Raw genomic sequence first — 26,850 nt, 5'->3', positions numbered from 1 at the left:
AAAGGTAAAGAAAGAGGTACACATGGGACCTTTTTTTAAATTCCTGTGTTAATTTCATATCATTTCTGTTTGTTTCAGTATTTTGCCGACAAGGAGTAAACCATGCACGCTGTTTATCTGGGCTGTCCCTCCTGCCAGATACCCACCAACAATTGCAGAAGACCTGTAGAGATTTCTGTGAAAAAGAACTGAAACCAATTGCAGCTAAGCTAGATAAAGAACATGCATATCCTAAAGAACAGGTAAAATATAAAGTTAACGTACTCTGTGGTTTAGGAAAACACCAAGATTATTCGCTGCAGAAACAAAAGCTCTTTGTTGAATAATAGTATTCAGTGGGATAGGCCCACAGGTGAATTCAGTTTTGAAACGGAAGATACTTATGTCACAGACGATAACTGATAACGATGTTGCTACTAAATTCCGATTCTAGAAACAGATATTTGATTTCAGTAGCCAACTGCAGCAAAATAATAAGTTTCACTTATGTAAGGTATCTATCCAATCCCCCATAGTAAAACATGCTGCGATCTGCGATGTGATCGCAGAAAATTTGCCGCGCCTGTGCAGAAAAAACTGCCAGAAGAAATAAAATATCCAACAGAAAAGTATAAAAAACGTGCTTGCTATGTATAGATATCTTAAATGCACGGACGACTCGCATTTGAACTGTTTTTCACGTCGTATAAAGCATATTTTTAGCAATCACAAGCTTTTCTTTCGCTGGAACTGATCATCTTGATTTTTTATTTTGGAATTCCTGCAGAAAAGTTTTGACTTACAAAAGCTCATCGCAGAAAGACAAAGGAAGTTCTGTCATCGGGATCCAACCGTTAATAAACCGTGGATTTCGTATACCGGGAATAAAACGTAAATTTCGTATCAAACTTGGAAATGTTGAAAATTTTCAAATTAATAGAAAAAACTTACCGGAAGGAAATAAAAATAGCTTTAAGTTACAGAACTATTTGTTATGTAAAAGCTGGAGGAGAGGGGGGGGGGGCTGTCAGTAAAGTTTTATTTATTTATTTTTATACGACTGCAAGAAAAATCTTCGCAAGAAATGACAAATGTAACAATTGCATTTCGTTGTAGCAAAAAGTACTCAACTGATCGAGCTGAAATTTAGTACACATGTGGGGGCTAATAAGTGCCAGGTTTAAAAGGACGTTACTGAATGTAGGTTAAGGCCGTGATTACTAAGTAGAAAAAAAGAGACTTGTCTTTTATATATATAAATGTGTGTGTTTTCTAGCTAACTGTGCAACACTGGAACGAAGTTCCAAACTTAATGCAAATATGACTTACGATCTGGAGACAAATACATTGGAGGTAAATGGGAAGAGAGTGACGTGTAAAATAAAAAATAACCAAAATTAGTGTGGAATGTAGAATCTAATCTGTGTCACGAAGTCTCTGACGTGAATAGTTACGCTCGCGATGGCATTTAAGCCTGATTTGAGCTCCTGTTGCATTGGCATGAGGAGGAGCAAAAGTTGAAATGTTCAAAATGAATGGCAATGGTATCAAATCCATAGTTTTAGGAATCGCTAAGTAGTTGATTGATAAGAGTCATGATGACGTTTAAGTTGAAGTTTAAGCAAGATTAGGGATGTCAGCTAGGCTAGATTGACTTTTCGAACTACACTCGTCCGAATAGTTACCATAATCATAGGCTATATTTATGATCAGTTTTGCTGTCGTTGTAACACTTTTAACTATTCTAGAGGGTGCCCCAATAAATTTTCCCACATTTTAAAGGCTAACAAACCACAAGTATTGCCGATAGAAAGTTGTTTATTTAGAAATGCAAAATGGTATTGAAATCAGTTTGTAATTGCTTCTTGTAAATTTCTTAGTACGTAATCCCTTGGGAGCCCAACAGCTGCAGCACGGTTCCTTGCCGGATGCTTTGGGGACTGCAAAACACTGTCTCACAGCCTCAATATTCTCAGGCATACGAGCATGTTTAGGTCGGCTAAATTTTCTTTTTCAACGCTGAACCTTTCTTCGGAAATTCTTCACCCACTGCAAAATAATCTTCCGATCAGGAACATTTTCATTATGTAGAATAGCCAACTTGAAACTGAAAGCTCTTGGCAGTTTAATCACAGAACTACTGCTTTTGAAAAACATTTCGACTGCGTACATGTGATGAGCTTCGAGCTAAACCATAATGACGAACTCGCAGATATATCAAAAATAAAATATATTTTAGGTCAAACATTATATCTATCATATATTTCGTCTGAATTGTTATGCCTGATATATTAAAATTTGATGCAAGGGAATTTGTTAACGATATTCTACGCTTAAAATGTCTGTTTTATTGTTATAATTGTTATTGTAAAAAATCGTGACTTATTATAACATATAGTATATTAGGTTTGATTTATTTAGTTTTCTTTTCTTTCTTCGCACTTGTTGCGAGGTTTAGTACAGTACAGACCAAGCAATTTGCGCGTTTTAATTCTTTATTCTTGTTTTAATCTTGTCGAGAGATTTTGATGTCATAAATGTTAAAAAAGGAAAAGTTAATACAGTAAAACCTATCTTCAGTGGGCCCTTTATTAAACGGAAACATTTCACGGTCCCATAAATTTACTGGCCAAGATTGTGTGAATTTCCCTTCAGTAAACGAAAACTGTATTACCCAGAAAATGGAAAATTCAAGTTTTGGAATGCAGCATTTAGAAAGATTTTAGACATCCTATGGCAGGTTAGATATATTTTTAGCATAACAGACAGTGAGGTACAAACCGAAGCAGACTCGACAAATATACACGCTTTAGTTGAGAAGTGTACAGAAAGTCTGAAAGAAGATGAGAAATAAGACATTGAGTTGGAAGAGGAATGTAGGTTAAAGACGTATCAAGATTTTGTCAAAACATTAAAAGAACTGCAACAATTGCCTTGCTTCGAAATTACTCTGATATGCTTAGTGTGACTTCTCAGGCTAAAGTCTCTATCAAAAGTTGGGCAGACAAGCAGCGATGTGTGCAGAAAACCATCCTTGACTATTGGAAAAATTAAGTTAACATGTGTACGGTAGTAGTTCTGTTAATCGTAAGTTTTGTGTGTATTAATGCGTAGTAGAAATAAATACTGTAAATTGACAAAGGTACGTATAGCATCTTATTTTATCTCAGTTTGTTCATTATATGTACGTTTTTTATTTATTTTACATAGGTCTACCTTCATTAACCGGAAACCCATGTTTAACAGAAATTTTTGCGAGTCCGGTTCGATTCCGCTAAAGACAGGTTTTACTGTATTTGTGACGAGGGGAAAATTCCGGGGAAGATGAAAATATATTAATAAATATGAATTATGGAGAAGAAATTTTTTCCCTCATGTTTAGGACTGTTCATTATTATTCATTAATTGATCAATGTTTTTGTTTAGAGTAATAGTAACTTTAGTCAAATAGCTATAGGTGTTAAAATTGTATTGGATTTACTTATTCATTACTAATTTTCTACAGATTAAAAAAATGGGTGAACTAGGACTTATGGCCATTGATGTTCCAGAAGAATTAGGTGGCACTGGACTGGATTATTTAGCATATTCAATAGCGATGGAGGAAATATCAAGGTCAGTATTTTACTCAATATCTTTTAATTTAAATGTAAAAAGTCAAGACTGTCATTTATTAATGTTGAAGTATTAATTTACGGAGACATAATCTACCTATAAACTATTAATGATGTATATATACACGGTATTTGAGCGAATATACGCCGCACTACTAAATTTAGAGAAAGTTGTGTGTTGTATCTTTGAATGTGTGTATCAATCATCCATTCAAAGCTAGTGTAATGCATTTCTATAGAAATTACATCATGAACAAAGCAACTTCGACGCCAGGAGGCAGTTTGCAACGTGCATCTGTGTCAGAAGTGTGCCCTTGGATTTCGGCTACTTGGCGATCAATATCGGAAGAAATTGTCATGAAAAGTTTCGGGAAAGAAAATGAAATTTTTAGTAATCTTGATTGGATTAAAGATGACCTTTATTGTGATAGTGACTCCGAGCAGCATTCTGGATCGTCTAACGAGGTTGAAGAATCGGACGCTGGTGGTGCTGAGATGGTGGGAATTAATTGTGCTAGATTTGGGTGGGTACAAACAAGTTGACACACTTTTGCTAAACAGAGTTACTTTTCTGTTTCCAAGGACAGGTACTGGATCAACATACACGGCAGGGCATGGCAGCCAAGTTCCGCGAAGAATTTGAAAACTGCCCTGCACTGCCGTACGCATGTTATACACGAACAAGAGTTTTGGGTAAAATCGCCGATTTTGAGGCTCTGTAAGAACGATTCTGTTAAGGGTAGAAACATGAGATTTAGAATCTAAGAAGATATCCGAGAGATGTGCTCATATACTAAATCTCTCTTCCTAACTTCAACCATATTCGAGTACTGGACCCCTAAAATATGCAGTTTTCAGGCTCACTGACTCACTCATCAAATTAATTAAATACTTCCCAATGAGATAGAGATGTGAAACTTTGCATAAAGGTACCCTATAATGACTTGAGTATGGAAAAGGTCCGAAATGTGAGGAATGTGCTATGGGAAATTTTTTATAGGCGAAAAACTGTCCTTAGCCAAGCATGAAATCGGTTCATTCATTCACTCATCAAATTGATTAGGTACTTCCTAATGAGAAAGAGACGGGAAACTTTGCAAAAAGATACCCCATTATGACTTGAGTATGGAAAAACTCCGAAATATGAGGAATGTGCTATGGAAATTTTTTATGGGTGAAAAACTATCCTTACCAAGCAAGAAATCGTTTCACTCACTCATTCATCAAATTGATTAGGTACTTCTCAAAGAAACAGAGATGTGAAACTTTGCTTAAAGGTACCTTATAATTACTTGAGTATGAAAAAAGTCCGAAATGTGAGGAATGTGTTATGGGAAATTTTTTGTGGGCAAAAGACTGTCTGTAGTCGAGCAGAAATCGTTTCACTCACTCACTCATCACATTGATTAGCTAGTTTCCAATGAGGTATAGACGTGAAACTCTGCACAAAGGTACCTTATAATGACTTGAGTGTGAAAAAAGTCAGTAATGTGAGTAATGTCTTATGGGAAATTTTTCATTGATGAAAAACTGTCCGTAGCCAAGCAGAAATCAGTTCATTCACTCACTCGTCACATTGATTTGCTAATTTTCAATGAGATAGAGACGTGAAACTATGATAAAGATATCTTATAATGACTTGAGTGTGAAAAAAGTCCGAAATGTGAGGAATGTGCAATAGGAAATTTTTTATGAGTGAAAAACTGTTTTTAGCCAAGCAGAAATCAGTTCACACACTGACTCATCACATTGGTTTTGTACTTCCCAATAAGATAATACGTAAAACTCTGCATAAAGGTACTTTATAATGACCTGAGTTTGGAAAAAGTCCGAAATTTGAGGAATGTGCCATGGGAATTTCTTATAGGCGAAAAATTGTCCGTAGCTATCAGGTACTTCCCAATGAGATAAAGATCTGAATTTTTACATAAAGGTACCTTATAATGACTTGAATATGAAAAATGTCCGAAATTTAAGGAATGTGATATGGAGTTTTTTTATTGGCGAAAAACTGTGCTTATCCAGACCAACTCTGCATATTGGTACTACCCTACGCAATGACTTGAGTATGTAAAACGTTCCAAATTTAAGGAAATGAAATGAAATGAAATTGTAAGTTTTACGTCCCACGGTTATGCCGGTTAGGCTAAAAGAGACGGTGATGATGAGTAATGAATGAAGAAAGTGGGAGGAAACGGGAGAACTCCGAGAAAACCCACGCACACGGTGTTTGTCCACCACAAAGTTCACTTGGCTCCAAATTTAAGGAATGTACTATCTGAATTTTTTATGGGCGAAAAACTGTCCATAGTCACAAGGCATTTCTTAATGAGGTAAAGATGTTGAACTCTCCATAAAGGTACCTCATAACGGCTTGAGTTTGAAATTTGAGGAATTTGCTATGGGAAGTTTTTCATTGGCCATGTCCCTATCGTTCTAGGTTAATAGAAAAACGAGCTAAGCTCACTGAGAAAAATCCGTTATCTGGACAGCGGTATATTATATAAATATACAGATCCTTATGTTTACTACAGAAATCAGTACTTAGCATACGTTATCTATATGCTACATATGTACTGCCCTCTTTCCCGCTTAGATGTTACACCATGTCGTTGCAGGATGTCTGGCATCTAACAGGCTTCCATACATTACATACGTATACATATGTTGCATACGTCCATCTGTATGTGTGATCCTGACCGCCTACATACAGTTCTTTCGTTCGTGCGGAAAGTACGTTTATTCGGAACACTTATACCGAAAGTATGTATAAATATACTTTTCCAGTTATACGATTGGTGTACGTTAAGTACAAAGCTACAGGGTTTACACATGTAACCTACGTTTTTACGTACGCCACATACATTTTTCTCAGTGTGCGAGTAAAACAAGTGAGACTTAGTAATAAGTAGTTAAGCAAGTTAATGAAGTACGTTCTGTGAATCAGTTAACTTTTTAAAAATGTGGGATAAGACACGTACATATTGCCGTAATTTTTGTGGCTATAAACCCAGACAAGGAAAGCTAATATTTTTTTCTTTTTTCGGTGAATATTTTTCCTTCATTGCAGTCGTTGGTATTAAATAGATACTGAAATTAATTTGATAAGTAAGAGAATGTGGAGGTGGGGATATTTAGAATTAATGAAGCTTTCCAAGATATGAGAAATCCAATTGTTCGATTTTTATATGAGACTAGCAACAAAATGTAACCGATTCCGTAAATATATTGATACCACGAGTTACATTATGGTTACCACAGTTGTTATGTAAAAGTGTTCTTGATGCTTCGTGTCTATATCTGTGAACAGTGTACGAATCTCTTTAAGAATCAGTCTTTTCATCAACAGTGAATTTCGTGCATTTGCTCCTCATATTTCCTGAATTTGCCCAGCTGGGGGCTTCGCCTCCAAAACCTCGCCTTTGCTCGGCCTATGGGCTCGCACATCTTAAGCGCATAATTCCACCGAATATCAAGTTTGTTTTCCTATTTCACCTATCTAAAAGATAAGATTTTGTATCCCAAGAAAACGCCTATTTAAATAACATGGGGATTTCTTCATCCTCCTTTAGACTCTTTAAAAATCAAAAATATTCTCATTTGGCAATTTTCCTGTAGATTAGTCCCGGAAGGCTACAATCGTGCCAAATTTCATCATTCTAATTCTACCGGAAGTGCCTAAACATTTTAGGGTGTACGTCCCATATAAATAACATGGAAAAGGTTTTTTAGTTCCCCATAAAACCACTCTAAAGCTGAAAATTTTTATTTTTACTGATTTACTTAGGTAATACTAAGAAAACGTACAACCATACCGAATTTCACGTTTCTGTTCCAATTTCAAGTACCTAAAATATGAGATTATAGGTTAAAAAAAAAAAAAAGTCAATTTAAATAACGTGAGGAATTTCTTCATCTCCCCTTTAGACTCCTTAAAAATTAAAAATATTAACTTTTGTCAATTTTTTCTGTCGGTTAGCCCCGAAAAGCTACAATCATGTCAAATTTAATCATTATAGCCCTACAGGAAGTGCCCAGTAATATTGGGAGTGTAAAAGGTGTCTCATATAAATAACAAAGGAAAGATTTTTCAGTTTCTCATAAGAACACTGAAGTTGGAAATTTATATTTTTACTGTTTGACTTACATAATGCTAACGAAAACGTACAAGCATATCGAAGTTCAAGTTTTTATTCCAATTCCAAGTTCCTAACACATGAGATTATAGGACCAAAAAAAGACCCATTTAAATAATACGGGGAAATTCTCCATCCCCCCTTTAGATTACCTAAAAATTCACCTTTGCAATTTTTCTATCGGTTAGTCTGGGAAAGCTACAATCATGCCCCATTTCAACTTTCTATGTCAACCGGAAGTACCACTTTAATTTATGTCAGTTCATGTGGTTTTATATATTGTAAAACTTCTTGGGTAGAGCAATAAAATTTTTGGACTTTTCCCTTTACCTTTTTATTATAAAAGTATATGTACACAAATTATAATAAGAAATTCCACTAATATTTAGGTAAGATTAGATAGGAGCCCGGTGACCAAGCGTCGTGGGCTTTGAGGTGAGGTACTCTCGGTGACCAAGCGTCGTGAGAGGGGTGTAGAATAGGTATCTCTTTCTCGGTAACCAGTCGTCGTGAGAAAGAGGAAAGGAACCCGGTGACCAAGCGTCGTGGGTATAAGGATGGGTACCTCTCGGTGACCAAGCGTCGTGAGAGGGGTTTTAGGTGTTTCGATCAATCCGGGAAGATTGATGTTGGTCGAGGCGTGCAGGTCCTTTTTATCCTGTATTGTCGGCTTCCTTCGTTGATTCTCGTCCTTCCGACTGTTGGCGATGGTGATCAACTCCTCTTCGGGACCGTCGTCTGTTCGTTTGTGTCTATAATCAACACGTGTAGTACGCATGGTTATTGCATGGTACAGCGACGTGGGGATCCTTACAATATAGTTAGGATATGTTGGTGGCAAATATAATTAAGTTTACAAGCTATTTGAAAGGTGTATATCATTGGAAGGAAAACTCGAAGCAGTATGAAACTGCATAAAATGCGCGTCATGTAATGAACTCCGTAATTTCACAATGTGGAAGGATAGAGATCAACTAAGTATAAGATGCCTAGTGATCTAGCATCGAGGATTCAGCATCAAGGGTTTTGGGGCCCTGTTGATACTCTTCGTATTTAGGCAATGAAAAATGAGGTGTTAGCGATCATGATTTTGTGACTCGAGTAAATGAATTAGAATCTCGTTTGGACATAACTCTCTGACATATTTAATAGAAGAAATCCTCCCCGCTGGTCTAGTGTCTAGCATGCGCGCCTTTCTTGTACAGGGTGCTGGGTTCGATTCCGGTACTAGAGCCCTTGGGAACTAATGTTGCATGTGACACATTATGACTCCTTTAAAAATGTACAATTCTAAATTTAAATCGAACAATATGCCACAATTGAGAATCCCAATACACGATATTAATATGGCGAACTTCAAAAAGAAGTGAAATTTGAACAAAAACACCAGAGGTGCAGAAAGTGCAGCCAAGTTCGTCGGCCTCAAAAAGTGTTGAGATGAGGATGGATGAGCCAAGTTCCTTGGCCACTGCATCTGAAACGAACACTAGAACTTGGCGCGTGGTGTCAAGGAAAATGATGTTCAGGAGCTTTAGGGATAGTGGTAGTGGGCGTGGTAGGTTTGAGGCCACCACCAACCTTAGGAATATCAACTTCGCTAAGGCACATATACAGTATACAGTAAGATTGATGGTTCGAAACCCAAACAAGGAGAACTTACAATCCTCCACGAAGTGTCAAGGAAAATGATGTTGAGCCTTAGGGATGATGCTTGTGAGCGTGGTGGATTTGGGGGCCACCACCAGCCCTGTGAAACTAGGAACAGACATCTTGGTGTATTCGAATATGTTAGACACCTCGCGCCAAGTTCCAGTGTTCGTTTCAGATGTAGTGGCCAAGGAACTTAGCTTATCCATCCTCATCTCAACACTTTTTGAGGCTGACGAACTTGGCTGCACTTTTTGCACCTCTGGTGTTTTTGTTCAGATATATAAATATACCGTATATATTATATGTAATGTATGACAGATCTTATTTCTATTAATAAAAGTATTAAGTGTACAAGTGTTTTTTGTGCCAATGTAAGGTGTTACCGGTACCCAATGAAGGTGGCAATTTTTGCGAAGAAAGTTAGTTTTTCTGCAGTTTTCTTCTTAAGTCTTTAATGGTTTACAAATTAACTGCAGTAACTTATAATGGTATTAATTTCAATCCAGAAGATACGTGTGATTTTGAAATTGACGATTTATTATTTGAGGGTGGAAATCTCGATTATAGGCCGCACCATGATTTTTCAAGCCAAAATTTAGGGGAAAAGTGCGGCCTATATTCGCGCAAATATTGTATTCATAATGTTTTAGCGGAGTAAAATTCAGAGTAGGTTTATATCTACGTCATTAGTTTCCAAACTTTGTTTGAAATTTAATAAAACTATAAAATTCGAAATTACTTATATACGTAATAGAATTTTATATTATCTTATATGGTATTATTTAGATTTCATTAGTCTATATTTGAATTTTCAGTACTGATGAGTTAGATCTTAAAAGTATTTCTTTCCTGTGTATGTGTTTCTCTTGTCAAATATTGTGACAAAGGTATTAAGCTACTCATTTTTGTTTCTTTTATTAATATGATAGTAATAGTTACTTAAAAGTTTCATGTATTGATATGTAGAGGCTGTGCATCTGCTGGAGTAATTATGAGTGTAAACAACTCCCTGTATTTGGGACCATTACAGAAATTCGGTTCTAAGGAACAGAAGGAAAAATACATCACACCTTTCACTGTGGGCGACAGAGTGGGATGTTTTGCGTTGAGCGAACCAGGTATTTATTGTTTATTATTGCATTAAATTCAAAAGAGTTAAAGATTTAGTCCTTTTAAATATATGTATTTAAAATGGTATGAGTGACAGAGACTGGTTATTCTTTCTGGTATTGTCTCCTCTGTCTTCTTTCTTTCTTATACTCCCGCAACGAGCGAATAAGTATTGAAAGCTAAGAGTATATGCCGTATTTTACTACCTATAAGACGCACCTTAATTTTTAAGCTTTTTAAATATTCCACTTTGGTTATTCTTGTTTCCAGTTTTTCGCAGAGGTTACGATCAATATTCTACTCTGTGGTTCTGGGTTTGTGATGGCGGGGCGGGAGGGAGACAGTGTTAGCAAACTTATGAATCCCGCAACTCATGTTCGCCGCATTGGTGCACTGCTGCTGCCAGTTGAATCGAATGTTGCCAGATGGAGATTGGTTTCCCGCGGCATCGAATATATGGCTATTTCTGGCGGGAATTTTAAATCAAACACTGGGCATTTTTATATTAATTTCGAGTATAAGACGCGCCTGCATTTTGGAGGCAATTGCGTCTTATAGTCCGTAAAATACGATAGTTATTGATTTCAGTGTTCATACGTTATAAATCACCATATAATTTACTAATGGACGCTATAGGATACATTATCTTATAAGTAAATTTGTATTACAATATCTTGTTTATTGTAATTGAAACACGTATTTCAAAATGACTCAAAGCGGGAAGGGCAAATATTATTCGTATTAATTGAGCTGAGCGAAGCGAAGCTCTTATACTCGGGTTAGCCGTTTGGTTGTCCGCGAACTACTCCTAGACCGTTTGGCCGATCTCAACCAAACTTAGCACGCTGATAGAGTATGTCGTGCTGAGTGACAACATAGGTCGAAATCAAAAATCCGATGTACCATCGAGGAATAATCACCGAAAAACGCTTCCATAGACTTAACATGGGGAAAAAGTTTTCACGCGATTTTTTTGTCAACAATTAAAAATGGCATTTATTATTGCATAATGGCCAGGAATGATTACGTAGTTTAAGCTCGCTCAGCTCATTTCATTGCAATCGGGTACATCCATTGCATTCCTAGTTATAAAACAGTCCATATGCGGTTTGCATTAAGAATAATTGTATGATTAATACTCACCTTAACAAAGAAAAAAAAAATTACTTTATATGATTCCGGTCCTAGCTGGAACTTTCTTAAGTAATATTTCTTCTGTTGCCCTTGTTTTTTTTTTTTTTTTTTTTACGTAATCATCTTCAAAGAGGAATTTTTTAAAAGATTTGAAGAACACAGGACCATAAAAAAAATAAATAATAATAAATAAATAAAATCTTGAAGTTGTAGTATCGTTTGTTAGTGTCCACACTTATTGATTTACAGTATTCTGTTCATGAAAATTGGAATTTCAAATTTTGAATCTCACTGCTTTTGTTTAGAAGAATATTTAACATACACACAAAAAATTCTGTAGAGCTGGAAAGTATGTTAGTTAAGAATACTCCAGTGAAAGCTGATATTACAGAACCTACAATTATTTTGTGAGCACAAAGTGAGTGCCTGCTATTTATTGACCATATGATTATTGTTAATATAAATCGCATATGGGCTGTTTTAAAAATAAACAGGAACAGTACTCATCCTTCCCGCTTTGAATCATTTTGAAATGTTTGTTTTAAAAAATTTAGAATTCCAATACACAAAATACTGTAGAATCGTAAACGATACGATATATTTAGGCTACTTTCAATACCCACATTTGAATCCTACTTTTTCGACAACAATCTAAATTCAATGCATTGTAAATATCAAAGGAAACAAACATTTTCTGTATATATGTGCTACCAGATACAACGCTTCAACATTAGTCTTTCAAAATAGCTAAAATATACCACAAATAATATGGAAGTACCAACCAGCTTCGAAATACGCAGTTTGGATAGTAGTTAGGATTAATATCATTAGCACATTCACCGTTGCTGCCAGCCACAAAAGAAAGAAGAAAGAAAAAAAAAGTTTTAAGATTTTTATACTGTGAAAAACTTGCATCAAAATACCATAAGTTAGTAAGTCCATTTTATTAACTTGATATAATCAGGTTAAAGGAAATTGATATTCCGTCAGCCCAGTAACGGAAATCACTAACATTAAGTTGGTCGAACTACCTATATACTCCAGATTGGCAACTGCACTAACCAAGAATTTTACACAACATGGGTTTCATACCACGTTGAAGACTCCGAAAACTAATATCAAGATTTATTACCCGACTCCAGCGACAAATCAGGTGTATATGTTATAAATTGCAGTTACCGGGAGAACTATGTAGGTATGACAAGGAGAAATCTCAAAATGCGGATTAAAAAACTTCTTAGAGATGTCAAAACAGAACACCTGGCTTCGGAACTATCAAATATTTGAAAGAAACACAATACAGTATTAATGATTGAAGAATTTGGAGCCATAATTGGAACAGAAAGACTTATTCTGGAAAGTTTGTTTAATTGCTTAAAGAATCCAAAGTTGAATTTATAAAAGACTTTATTGAGTACGGAATGGAAGGTAGTATTACCTGACTAGATAGCAGTGCAGATTTTGGCTGGAAAGCTACTGTTGTGTTTACCACAATTACTGGGCGAGCGCCGTGGGACAGGGTAGCGGATAGTCTGTGTTGTAGTATACCTAACGGTTTTTCAGAGTTGCAGTTTAGATGTTATAAATATCTGTTTGTGCTTAACAAAGAACGCCATAAATTGTATAGTCGTTGAATGTAGGAATAGTTTACCATTTTTGTCATGAAAATGTATTGTGGATAGCCATATATGCATGGACATTTCCAGTACAAGAACAATATAGCACAGTCTACAATTCAGTGAGCTTCTACAATGTATTAAATAGATTGCCTAAAAATGTGTTAGTTTTTATTCATTTTCAGTTTAAAAATGTAGAAGGCAGGAATGACCAATAGATTAATTTACGGTTGATAATGGGGCCGCGGTGGCTCAGTGGTAGAGCGTTCATCTCTGGTGCATGGGGTCCCGGGTTCAAACCCTGCTTCCGCCAAATGAACTTTTGGTGGACAAACACCGTGTGCGTGGGTTTTCTCGGGGTTCTCCCACTTTCTTCATTCCACCATTTCATTCTTTTCTCATAATCACCGTCTCCTTTAGCCTAGCCGGCATAACCGTGGGACATAAAACTCAAAGATTTAATTTTTTTTTACGGTTGATAGTTTAGAGTAGAATTTTTCGACTTTGGTGTCTAGTGATAGCATGAAGGGTGTCGCCAATTTTTTATTTATTTATTTATTTATTTATTTATTTTATTTATTTATTTTTTTTTTATACTTAGAAATTCAAAATTTTAAACGAATAAATAACTTGGGATAAAACAGTACTAAATATTCTTATTAATTTTCGTTTAGTCTATCAACTGCATGATTAACATGTTGATTTCTACAATTTAGTGCGAATAACATTTATCGATACCATTAGATGTCTTTTCTTAAAATTGTAAGAACATAAACTGCAAAACGAGGAATATCTAAAAATGGGTTTCACGTGCTGTGTCGATGAAAGGTATCTGTGGTATATGGAAGTGCTCAATATGTGGAGAAAAATAGTGAATGGGTGTCGTGCAGGGACACACCCGTCAGGTCCGAACTCTCAAAACTCAAAATTTCAGTGGCTAGCTTGTTTGCTTTTGGTGCACATAGTGGTCCCAGATTCGATTCCCGTGGGAAAGCACAAACCATTAATTTTACATTCATTTACTTTCATTAGCTGTGGAATGATAAAATAAAAAAAAGTAATTTTTATATATATATATATATATATATATATATATATATATATATATATATTCGAGGAATGGGAGCCCTTTGAGGGAAAAGGGAGCTGAAGAAGAAATTTTTCGTGCAATTTTAAAGCACTATGAGATTGGAAAGCTTACCTTTCGGGATTGACTTGTAAAATTTGATTAGAATGCATCTTTCTTTTTACAATCATTGTGTGATCTTTAGTAGAGTTGGATTAAAAGTATTTGTTAAAGCATGAGCGTATAGGTGATGCAAACGTAAGTATCCTTGCTTCAGCATATAATAAGTTTACAACTTTTAACTATAAGGACAACAATTCGCCCTGGGCTTCCTCTGAATTTATCTCTGGTTCTAACGCTTAAGTAATAAAGAAATAATTCTACTATTCTCACACATAGCGTAATCTTGAAACTTAGAAGCTTTCTTTGTGTTGTCTTCATGGACATAATAATGTACGTAAGAACGTGATGTAAAGTACGGGACAAAATTAAACGACCGAAAATGTCATTAAAACTTATGACGATGTTGGTCGTTTATTTTTGTCCCGTACTTTAATCGTACTTTCAACACCAAAGTGTAATATATATATATATACCTGTATGTGTATATATAAAAATTCGTTTCTCTATAACGGAATATTGTCTTCCTTGCCTGCAAATTCAAAGTTAGGTAATCCGAACAGGGTTCTTACAAATCTGGAGTCAGGGAAAATGAAACGAAGGGCAAAAGTCAGGGAAAATGGTGCTTAACCTGGAAATCAAGGAAAATTGGGGCTTTTTCTCAGGAAATGAAACTATTATCCGTCTTATCTATTTGTTAAGATAAGCTAATAATTCAGTCATTATTTGTTGAAAGAAGCACTACAAATAAATAATTTTCGTTGAGTTTCAAGAGTTGTATTTATAGTAGATAAACTTGTTAAGTAAAGTAGTTGCTACTTCATGTACAATTGTACACAACGTTATTTCTAATATTAAGAAATGTAATTTATGAAGATATTTTGATTTGTTACACTTCACGTTATAAATGGTAGCATTTCTTTCTGTTGGCAGCATAATAGTGTAGAAGTACTATTAAATAAATGAGGGTAATTTGCTACTACTCATTAAATAAATTAGGGTAATTTGCTACTACTCAATGCTTTTCCACACCGTAATAGACTGTAAACTTTTTTAGAATATATAATAAAATTTAAACGCCGATGTCCAATGAAGAAAACTGAGGGCAAGATCTAGAAGGTAAAAGTAATCTGAAAGCTCCAACAAATGTGGATATAGAATGCGGAGCAAGAAAATGTATTGAGGAGCTTAAAGATGTCAAGGAAGGTAGACAAGTGCAGTTTCTTCAGTGATTGTCAAAAATTTTTTGATAGGCACTACTGAAAAAATACTCGAAAAATGTCCTTTTAGATATCCTCTTACTCGTGCCATTTCATGCCTTGATCCTGAGGTTTTCTTGCATAAACCTAAAATTGCCCGGATAAGGATGACGGAGTGCTTGGAAATACTCCATCAGTCGTTTTGTCTCGATGATGTTAAAACAGAGTTAGTTCAGAAAGAGTTTGAATCTTTTTTTCAGCCGTCTAGAAGTGTGTAGGTGTCTTATTTTAATTCAGAAAGAAGCAAAACAAATCTTAATGTGTTTTATAAATCAGTTCTAATTGGCAGAAGTGAATTGAAACACTTATGGAGTCTTGTGAAAATGACATGAATTATTTTACATGGAAATGCAAGTGTAGAGTCTGGTATTTCTAATAACAAAAATTTCTTGGTAGAAAATTTGCAAGAGGCTTCTTCAGTAACCCAGCGACAATTGGTAGATTATTTGTTCTACATAGGTGAAATTAGATGTCTCAATGCTTCAGATCCAGAAGTCTTAATTCTGTAAAAGGTGCGAGAATAAGATAAAATTCAGCTCTAGAATAAGAAAGAAAAGAAAGAAAAAGAGAGGTTTCAGGCAGTACTTAAACTGAGGAAAAGGCTAAGTCAAAAGAACTAGAAAAAAGAGAGATGAACTTAAGAAAAAACAATGATTGGAATCAGAATAAATTGAAAGTGAGATCAAAATTTTTAAGCAATCAATCTAAGTAATTGAAACAAGTAATCATACCTATTATTATTAAAAGCTTTTAAGTAGCTTTTCTACTTAATATCATTTTAAGTTTTTTTTAAAAAAATCTTTTTTAACCTTTTAATATGTTGTACAATATATATAACATAATAAATTTATGTTTTATTTTGATAACAATTAGGATGTATTGCAATAACTGGAAAAAAAAAAAATGGGTACAAGAAATAGATTTTAGGGAATTGGCATGGGCAGCTGTAATGTTCGCTCCCCGTAACTTTCATTATGCTAAACTTCCAAATATTTTTGCGTTTGAGGGAAAAAATTCACAATTTGCATTCTCATAGTCGCATATACATTTATTTTGTAAAATTTCTCATTGTTTCATTTTCTCATTTTATTGAATTCGAAGAAATATTAGAAATTACATTAAAGTATTGTTTTTTTAGTTTATTTACTAAAGTTTTAGGGGCGCATCTTATTTTCTTCGAAATTAAAGAAGCAATTTGTAGACATTTTCTTAAAGAATTCTTAAGTTACAGCTGCTCGTTGAGGAGAAGGGTGGCTTTTTTAAATTTAATTATCGTTAATGTGTAATATTATTTGAAGATGTTTTATAAAGTTTCTTCACTAGCTCAAATAGCAATTCTTTGGTTATCTTACACTGGTTTCCCTCTCTACTATTATTAGTCTTTGTATGGCTCTGTCTCAACTGTATAGTGTTGCAAACGGAAAGTTGCTGATCTTTCGCAGCATACAGGTTGAGCCCAAGCCTTTATTTAGCCCTTACAGGCATTCATCATCAGTACACCATTATCTTATTAAATGTCGCAGGTCAGGGAAAATGGTCTTGTATCTGGAAATCACGAAAAAGTCAGGGAAAATGGTAAAAGTAATTTTATAAGAACCCTGTCCGAATGAACAAAATGATAAAGTATGTAACTCTGAAACAATAAGTAAGTTAAAAAATCCGAACAAAGTAAAGACAAGTTAAATTGCATAACTTAACTTTGCAGGCAATCAAGGCAATTTATTTTGGATATCAGTCAATATAGCTGTCACAGATCGAACTGAAAACTCATGAGTACTATATATGCAGAAAAGAATAAAAATATATTTCAATAAAGACTTTCTAAAGAAAAGAAAATCAGTGATAAGAAAAAAAGGCTTTAAAAAGTCAGTAAAAATTAATTAATTAATTAATTAATTTATTTATTTATTTATTGCATTTCTAATTTTCTCTAGGGACAGGTGTGTATCATGCAATAGTTTTGAATGTAAAGAAAATTCAGAATGTTCCATCAGTGATCTTTCTTCTGTCATTCGACTAGGAAACGGCAGTGACGCAGGGGCAGCTTCAACGACAGCAAAACTTCAAGATGGCAAATGGGTTCTTAATGGAACCAAAGCATGGATCACCAATGGATATGAAGCGGAAGCAGCGGTCGTATTCGCCACAACGGATAAGAGCAAGAAACATAAGGGAATCAGCGCTTTTATTGTACCAAAACCAACTCAGGGTGAGTAATAATTGATTGTTAACTTTTGGAGAATGTTTTTAAAGCTTTCTTGTTGATACGGCACTATTAATTTTTATCAAAACAAATATATAAATATAATATATATGATGGTTAGTTGATTGATTTGAAGTTTAGCTTCCCATTCAGCAACGGGGCTATTTGAGATGTGGACGTGCAACTTAACATGGGATATGAATTCCCACCGGAAATCGAACCTGGATCTCCGACGCCCAGGATACGTATGCTAACCATTAAAAAAAATAATAAAATAAAATAAAAAAATAAGTACAAGTTAGAAAAATCTACATGTTGTTTGTAACACAGTTAGACAAAATTTAGTAATCTTATCTAAGAAATTGAAGGCTAACTTGACGGTGTCATTGTCCTTATGTACCGACTCCGATTCAGCACACGCTGCTGCAACCGATTGCATAACCATCCTGTACATAATTATGTTAAGAACAGTGCTGCTTCTCATACATTAAGTATTGTCAATATTACTCTTCCATTTTGTATGGAAAACCGAAGTTAAAGTTTTATCACACTTTAGTATAAAAGGAACAGTAAATTGAAAATTATTTTCTTTCTTTCCCATTAAGTTTAACGGAAGACTTTCGTTCGTAGTAGACAAGTATGCAGCAGACTGAGAGTCGCCAAGTCTATTTAGTTACGACTTCCTTAGTCACGATTCTCTGTTCAGGAACCTAGTATGTTAAAAATAAAGGAAAATATCAAAGAATATCATGAGTGATCGTAATATTGGATTTTCAATACCCGTAATATATGTAGGAAAACTCTGTAGATGTAAATCTTAACTATGGAGAGGGTAAGCTGCTTTTCTCTCAAAACTGGTAAATGTCGTACATGCAGCGATGTAGAAGGTGCATGAAAGATCAACAGCTATGTAAAAGAAATTCGGATACGTTACCTGGATGCGAAAGATTTATTGCATAGTTCTAAAAGAAAACTATATATGAAAATATAACACACAAAGACTTGCTCGCTTTAAGCCCGATATTAAGATTACGGATGATTGCAACACTTAAATTATAATCACTATTATGATTTCTTTCACTGTTACCTGTACACTTCGAATTACATAAGTACAGTGATATTTACTTCACAAGTGGGGGAGTATAATTTAGGGAGTCATTGGCGTCGGGGATTGGTGATTATCTAAGACTGCGATGAATTCCACTCCTTGCTATGATGATTCTACTAGCCCTCCAAGCGATTTGAAGATAAGCGGATGAACTATCACAATTGTCTTAAAAGTTCGACAGCGATCTCACACCCGGCGAACAACGCAAGAAACGATTCATTTTCTTCCGCAATTTAAAACCATTAACTCCCGTTTTAGCACGATTTCGCTATATTATCTGTACAAAATATAAACGTTGAACATAACTGTGCTATATTTAATGGGTCTACATGAATGATGACCTAACGAGATTGCTGTATTGACGAAGTGCAGGGCCTGAGAAATATAAAGTTTCTCAGCATTGGATTTGGGCGTTATCAGTAAAACTGGAAATTCCGGTGTTTGTAATAGCCTCCTTAAGTTGTTACTTGTATACATATGAAAATCCATATACAGATGTATGATAATTGCTCTTAGGCTGATATGCCTCGTTCGAGCCACACTGAGAGTCACTACTCATTTTTAACTTTTCGAAAATATGTCAAATAACTATTTCTCACGAGTCTCCCATAAATATTTCCAACTGACTACAATGGAAAATGTAAGTTGACAAATGTTTTAGGTTAACGATATCGGTAAAATAATAATAAATTGGCAATTCTCAATGTGTTATCTTTTGTTGGGCTTTCTACCCAGTTACGCTTTGGGATTCACAAAAGAGTTACTGTTCCCTTGCACATTTTGTGTCTTACAAAAAGTCGCTGTCAACAAACATCTGGAGAAGCACCTGGCCGATCTCTTAAATAAAAAGTGCATTGTTCGTTGAAAAATAATAATAATAGTAATAATGATTTCGGAATGTTTTAGCTTCTGCATTTCTCACACAAAATAAGAAACGTTATAAACAATTAAATCCTGGTTAAAGTGCACTGTACTCTGAAAAAAATCATGGAACGTGGATCTGTTATACAGTGATATAATTATCAGAACCTTAATAATCTTCTTTTCTAAGTTTCGGTACATTTTAACTCAAATAAGTTTCGAACACTTGCTAGTTTATCGTTTGATATGTTAGATTTATATTTATATTTTTTACTTAGTAGAAAATAGTAAAAACACGATCACACACTTAAAAAGATTCACTGTGAGTACTTAAGTTGTAAAAAGATTCACTGTGAGTACTTAAGTTGTTAATAGTAGGCTGATTGTTTTGTCATATAGGTATTTGTTCGCTAATTGTTTCATCATATAAGAAAGGGAAGAAGTAAGAAGAAAAGTTTTTAAAAAAAAATAATAATAAAAATTAAATTTCTCGTTTTAGTAAATCCAAGAATTTTGTCCGTTAGGCTAAAGGAGACAAATGATCAATGGAAGTAAACGATTACGAAAGAAGTAATGGAATGAGTTTGGGAGGAAACGGTAACCCTGTGGATTCGATGTTGTCCACCACAAAATCACATTTTGTGAGTTCGAACCAGGGACCTCTTGGAAGAGGTTTGAGCTGTACCACTGATTCGCCACGTGTGCCTCCTGAATACGTATATATACGAGGGAGGATCAGAAAGTAAGTTTGCAAGGCAGATATTTCTGGAGTTTCGTCTGTTATAGAGAAATAAGGAGTGTGCAGTAATTTTAATATATGGAGTTGGTAACTGTGCAGAGTTTCAACTACCCGCCACCTACGGCACTAGTTGTATGTCAACACAAATGGCTGTTCGTTTGGAAAACTGGTCTCGCGAAGAAGTTTTTATTCGATTTCTGTGGGCGAAACATATAATCGCACCTGAAATTCACCGGCAACTGGTAAGAGGTTTACGGAGAGACCGTAATGTCTCGTCAACATGTCGCAGAATGGTGTCGAAAGTTTATGGTTGGTAGAGAAAACGTCACCGACGAGGGGCGAAGTGGCCAAGGCAACACATCATCAACAGATTTGAACACAGCCAGGACATCATCGACCACCCTCCCTGCAGCCCAGACCTCACTCCAAACGACTTGCACCTTGTTCCCGCACTTGAAGGAGTACCTAGGAGGCCGTCGCTTTGCTTCAGACGAGGAAGTGAAACTCTTCATGACAAAGTGGCTGAACACGCAAGGACAGGATTTTTACCAGGAGGTAATTTTCAAACTCATCCTTCCATGCGACAAGTGCCTCAACCAATATGGAGATTGTGTTGAAAAGTAACCTAATGTATCTACTGTCTGTTGGCTGTATTGGTTGTATGAAAAATAACCTAATGTATGTACGTTTCACTGCAGGCGCTGTAACCTTACTTTCTGATCACTCCTCGTACATATATATAAAGAAGAGCAAAATAGCTGTGAAGCGCCCAGGGAAGCCCTATGTTGGAATGCAAGATCGCATGATTGTGTTGCTAAGCTGAAAGTTGTTAAAATAAAAGAGAAAAAATAACGATAGGTCGATCGGTAAAAGTGAGAAGAGCGAAGGAAAATTTCTACTTTTACCTACAACTATCTGCGAACCAGTCTTTTATACAGCACCAACGATGGACTAGTAAGTGTCCGAAAATTAGGTGATTTAAAATGTGAACAGGCTTTGAAAAGTAGGTTTAGAGAAAAATAGTCTCCATTTTCCTGTAAGTACTGTAACATATTTATGAGAAAGTTATTTGACGTTTCTGATTTTCAGGTTTATCACTAGGGAAAAAAGAGGATAAGCTTGGAATTAGAGCCTCCTCAACGTGCAACCTCATTTTTGAAGATTGCCAAATACCGGAAGAGAATATACTTGGAGAACCTGGGTTTGGATTCAAAATAGCGATGATGACGCTGGGTAAAGCTTTCGTTTTCCTCCTTCCTTTCTTTTTTTTTTTTTTTCTTTTTTTTTCATAAATACAATCATTTTATATTTTATCATAATAATATATGTTATATATGCAAGTCTTTAGACACTCTTTTATTTTGAAACCTGAGAGGAAAATGTGAAATATGTTGTAGAAAATGTAAGACGATAGTAGAAGAGAGCGCATCTCGTAGGGTACATTGCGACCATGGCCATCGTTTTGAGTACAAGTTCGAAATTTCAAATAGGAGGAGAGGCATATTGTATATCAAATAACACCAGTGTGAGTTCTGCAGTCTAATAGAATTATTGCTTCGTTCCTATTTTGTATGGTTAATTTGCTATAAACATTGAGTTTGAAAACTACCCACCAATGGCATGCTATAGTACATGTTGTATATGATGCTCTTCCCATGTAATGAGCCGTAGTCGCTGTATTCATACTGACTCCACAAGCAGAAGTGTCCGGTGAAAAGAGGTCACACGTGTGCTGAATGCGTTCTTGTAGGTGACTAGAATCGCAGAGCTTCCCACCATCAACATGCACGGCAGTGCATGGCAGCCAAGTTCCGCGAAGAAAATGAAAACTGGCCTGCACTGCCGTAAGCATATTATACACGAACAAGAGTTTTGGGTAAAATCGCCGATTTCGAGGCTTTGTAAAAACAATTCTATTAAGGGTAGAAATATGAAATTTAGAATGTAAGGAGATATCCTACAGATGTACTTATGTGCCAAATCTCACTTTCCTACCTTCAGCCATATTTGAGTACTAGACCCCCAAAATAGGCAGTTTTCAGGCTCACTGAGTCACTGACTCACTCATCAAATTGATTAGGTACTTCCCAATGAGATAGAAACGTGAAACTTTGCATAAGGGTACCCTATAACAATTGGAGTATGGAAAAAGTCCGAAATCTGAGGAATGTGCTACGGGAAATTTTTTATGGGCAAAACACTATCCTTAGCCAGGAAAAAAATCGTTTCACTCACTCACTCATCAAATTGATTAGGTACTTCCCAATGAGATGGAAACCTGAAACTTTGCATAAAGGTACCCTATAACGACCTGAGTATGGAAAAAGTCCGAAATCTGAGGAATGTGCTATGGGAATTTTTTTATAGGCAAGAAACTGTCCTTAGTCAGGAAAAAATCATTTCATTCACTCACTCATCAAATTGATTAGGTACTTCCCAATGAGATAGAAACTTGAAACTTTGCATAAAGGTACCCTACAATAACATGAGTATGGAAAAAGTCCGAAATTTGAGGAATGTGCTATGGGAATTTTTTTATGGGCAAAAAACTGTCCTTAGCCAGGAAAAAAAATCGTTTCACTCACTCACTCATCAAATTGATTAGGTACTTCCCAATGAGATGGAAACCTGAAACTTTGCATAAAGGTACCCTACAATAACATGAGTATGGAAAAAGTCCGAAATTTGAGGAATGTGCTATGGGAAATTTTTTATGGGCAAAAAACTGTCCTTAGCCAGGAAAAAAATCGTTTCACTCACTCACTCATCACATTGATTAGGTACTTCCCAATGAGATGGAAACCCGAAACTTTGCATAAAGATACCCTATAACGATCTGAGTATGGAAAAGGTCCGAAATCTGAGGAATGTGCTATGGGAAATTTTTATAGGCAAAAAACTGTCCTTAGCCAAGCAAGAAATCGATTCACTCACTCACTCAACAAATTGATTAGGTACTTCCCAATGAGATAGAAACCTAAAACTTTGCATAAAGGTACCCTATAACGACTTGAGTATGGAAAAGGTTCGAAATCTGAGGAATGTACTATGGGATATTTTTATGGGCAAAAAACTATCCTTAGCCAGGAAAAAAATTGTTTCGCTCACTCACTCATCAAATTGATTAGGTACTTCCCAACGAGATAGAAACGTGAAACTTTGCATAAGGGTACCCTACAATAACTTGAGTATGGAAAAAGTCCGAAATCTGAGGAATGTACTATGGGAAATTTTTTATGGGCAAAAAACTGTCCTTAGCCAGAAAAAAATCGTTTCACTCACTCACTCATTCAATTGATTAGATACTTTTTAATGAGACAGAGACGTGAAACTCTGCACAAAGATACCTTATAATGACTTGAGTATGGAAAAAAGTCCGAAATTTGAGGAATGTTCTACGGGAAAGTTTTTATAGGCAAAAAACTGTCCTTAGCCAAGCAAGAAATCGTTTCACTCACTCACTTATTAAGTTAATTAGGTACTTCCCAATGGGATAGAGACGTGAAACTCTGCATAAAGGTACATTATAATGACTTGAATATGGAAAAAGTCCGAAATGTGAGGAATGTGTTATGGGAATTATTTATGGGCGAAAAACTGTCCTTAGTCAAACACGAATCGCTTTATTCTCTCCCTCATCAAATTGATTAGGTACTTCCCAATGAGATATAAGCGTGAAATTCTTCATAAAGATACCTTATAATGACTTGAGTATGGAAAAAGTCCGAAATTTGAGGAATGTGCTATGGGAAATGTTTTATAGACGAAAAATTGTCCGTAGCCATTAGGCACTTCCCAATGAGATGAAGATGTGAATGTCTACACGAAGGTAGCTTATAATGGCTTGAATATGAAAAATATCCGAAATTTAAGGAATGTGCTATGGAATTTTCTATGGGCAAAAAATTGTCCTTACTCAAACAAAGATCGGTTCATTTACTCACTCATCATTGATTAGGTGCTTCCAAGTGAAATAGGGAATTGAAACTCTGCATAATGGTACCTACCTTATGTAATGACCTGTGTAAGTAAAGTTCCAAATTTAAGGAATGTACTATGGGGACTTTTTATGGGCGAAAAACTGTCCATAGCCATTAGGTACTTCTTAATGAGATAAAGATGCAAAAGTCTCCATAAAGGTACACTATAATGGCTTGAAAATGAAATTTAAGGAATTTGCTACGGAATTTTTTTCATTAGCAAAAAAACTGTCGTTACAATCAGAAATCGAGAACGGAACGATTCCGTTATTGAACACATCATGTGCATAGTGATAATGTTGTCAATCGTCTGAGTGGTCGAGTTGGTGCCCTTCTCGCTGGTCTATTGGCTACCACGTGCGCCTTTGGTGTATGGGGTCCTGGGTTCGATTCCCTGTGGAAGAGCCTTTGGAATCTGAACTCTCCTCGATGTTTCTGTGTTCGTGTCCTTGTCGTTCTAGGTTAATAGAAAAATGAGCTAAGGTCACTGAGAAAAATCCGTTATCCGGATAGCGATATAGTGTACAAATATACAAGATCCTTATGTTTTTACTACAGAAATCAATACTTAACATACGTTATCCATATGCTACATACGTACTGCCCTCTTTCCCGCTTAGATGTTACACAATGTCGTTGCAGGATGTCTGACATCTAACAGTCTTCCGTACATTACGTACGTCAGCTATAAGTTACATACGGCCCGTACGCCACATACAGTTTTTCTGAGTGTGCTAGTAAAATAAGTGAGAGCTAGTAATAAGTAGTTAAGCAAGTTAATGAGGCACGTTCTGTGAATCAGTTAACGTTTAAAACCGTGGACTAAGACACGTACATACTGCCGTAAATTTCGTGGTTGGAAACCCAGACAAGGAGAGCCAATATTTTGTCTTTTTTCGGTGAATATTTTTCCTTTATTGCAATCATTGGTATTAAATAGATATTGAAATTAATTTGATAAGTAAGATAATGTTGAGGTGAGAATGTTTAACATTAATGTAGTTTTCGAAGAAATGAGAAATCCAATTGTTCGAATTTATGTGAGACTAGCAACAAAATGTAACCGATTTCGTAAATATATTGGTACCAGAGTTATATTATAGTTACCACAGTCGTTATGTAAAAATGTTCTTGATACTTCGTGTCTCCATCTGTGAACAGTGTGAGAATCTCTTACGTATCAGCCTTTTCTTCAACAGTGAATTTCGTGCCTTTGCTCTTCATATTTCCTGAATTTGCCCTTCGGGGGTTCGCCACCACACCCTCGCCTTTGCTCGTCCTATTTCCTCACACCTCTTAAGCTTACAATTCCCGAATTTCAAGTTTCTTTTCCTATTTCAACTATCTAAAAGATAAGATTTTGTATTCCAGGAAAACGCCTATTTAAATAACATGGTGATTTCTTCATCTCCCTTTAGACTCCTTAAAAATTAAAAATATTCAATTTTACCAATTTTCCTGTTGGTTAGTCCCGGGAGGCTACAATCGTGCCAAATTTCATCATTCTAATCCTCCCGGAAGTGACTAAACATTTTGGGGTGTAGAAGACGTCCAACATAAATAACATGGAAAAGTTTTTCTGTTCCCCACAAAACCACTCTAAATTTACACATTTTCATTTTTACTGACTTCCTCAGGTAATACTAACGAAAACGTTGAAGCATACCGAATTTCACGTTTGTATTCTAATTTCAAGTACCTAAAATATGAGATTATAAGTCCAAAAAAAGGTCTATTTAAATAGCATGGGGAATTTCTTCATGTAACCTTTAGACTCCTTAAAAATTAAAAATATTCACTTTTGGCAATTTTTCTGTCGGTTAGTTCCGAAAAACTACAATCACGTCAAATTTAATCATTGTAGCCCTACAGGAAGTGCCGTATAATTTTGGGGTGTAAAAGGTGTCCCATATAAATACGTACCATGGGAAAGATTTTTCAGTTCCCCATAAAACCACTCTAAAGTTGGAATTGTTTATTTTTACTGATTTACTTAGGCATACTAATGAAAACGTACAAGCATACCGAATTTCAATTTTTTTATTCCAATTCCAAGTTCCTAAAACATGAGATTATATGTAAAAAAAATTTAAAAAAAAGAAAGAAAAAGACCCATTTAAATAACATGGGAAAATTCTTCATCCCCCTTCATCATTTCAACTTTCCACGTCAACCGGAAGCAGCCCTTTAATTTATGTCAGTTCATGTAGTTTTATATACAGTTAGGATATGTTGGTGGCAAATATTATTAAGTTTACAAGCTATTTGAAAGGTG

The 26,850-nt window shown here is 35.4% G+C and overlaps 1 protein-coding gene across 1 annotated transcript in view; it reads left to right on the top strand.

The window, feature by feature from the left end:
- Window positions 1-26,850, top strand: part of Arc42 (Activator-recruited cofactor subunit 42) — a 62,731-nt gene that overhangs the window by 7,994 nt on the left and 27,887 nt on the right. Inside the window, exons 2-6 of the mRNA XM_081752364.1 lie at window positions 79-242; window positions 3,485-3,594; window positions 10,346-10,497; window positions 17,705-17,893; window positions 21,685-21,828. Coding sequence (XP_081608490.1) covers window positions 79-242; window positions 3,485-3,594; window positions 10,346-10,497; window positions 17,705-17,893; window positions 21,685-21,828 — 759 coding nt within the window. The remainder of the gene's footprint in view (window positions 1-78; window positions 243-3,484; window positions 3,595-10,345; window positions 10,498-17,704; window positions 17,894-21,684; window positions 21,829-26,850) is intronic.

This window comes from Thermobia domestica, chromosome 3 (assembly GCF_964235325.1).
Source record: "Thermobia domestica chromosome 3, izTheDome1.hap1.1, whole genome shotgun sequence".
Classification (NCBI taxonomy): domain Eukaryota; kingdom Metazoa; phylum Arthropoda; class Insecta; order Zygentoma; family Lepismatidae; genus Thermobia; species Thermobia domestica.
Note: the sequence above shows the minus strand (reverse complement) of the source record. Positions and strands in the feature narration are given on the sequence as shown.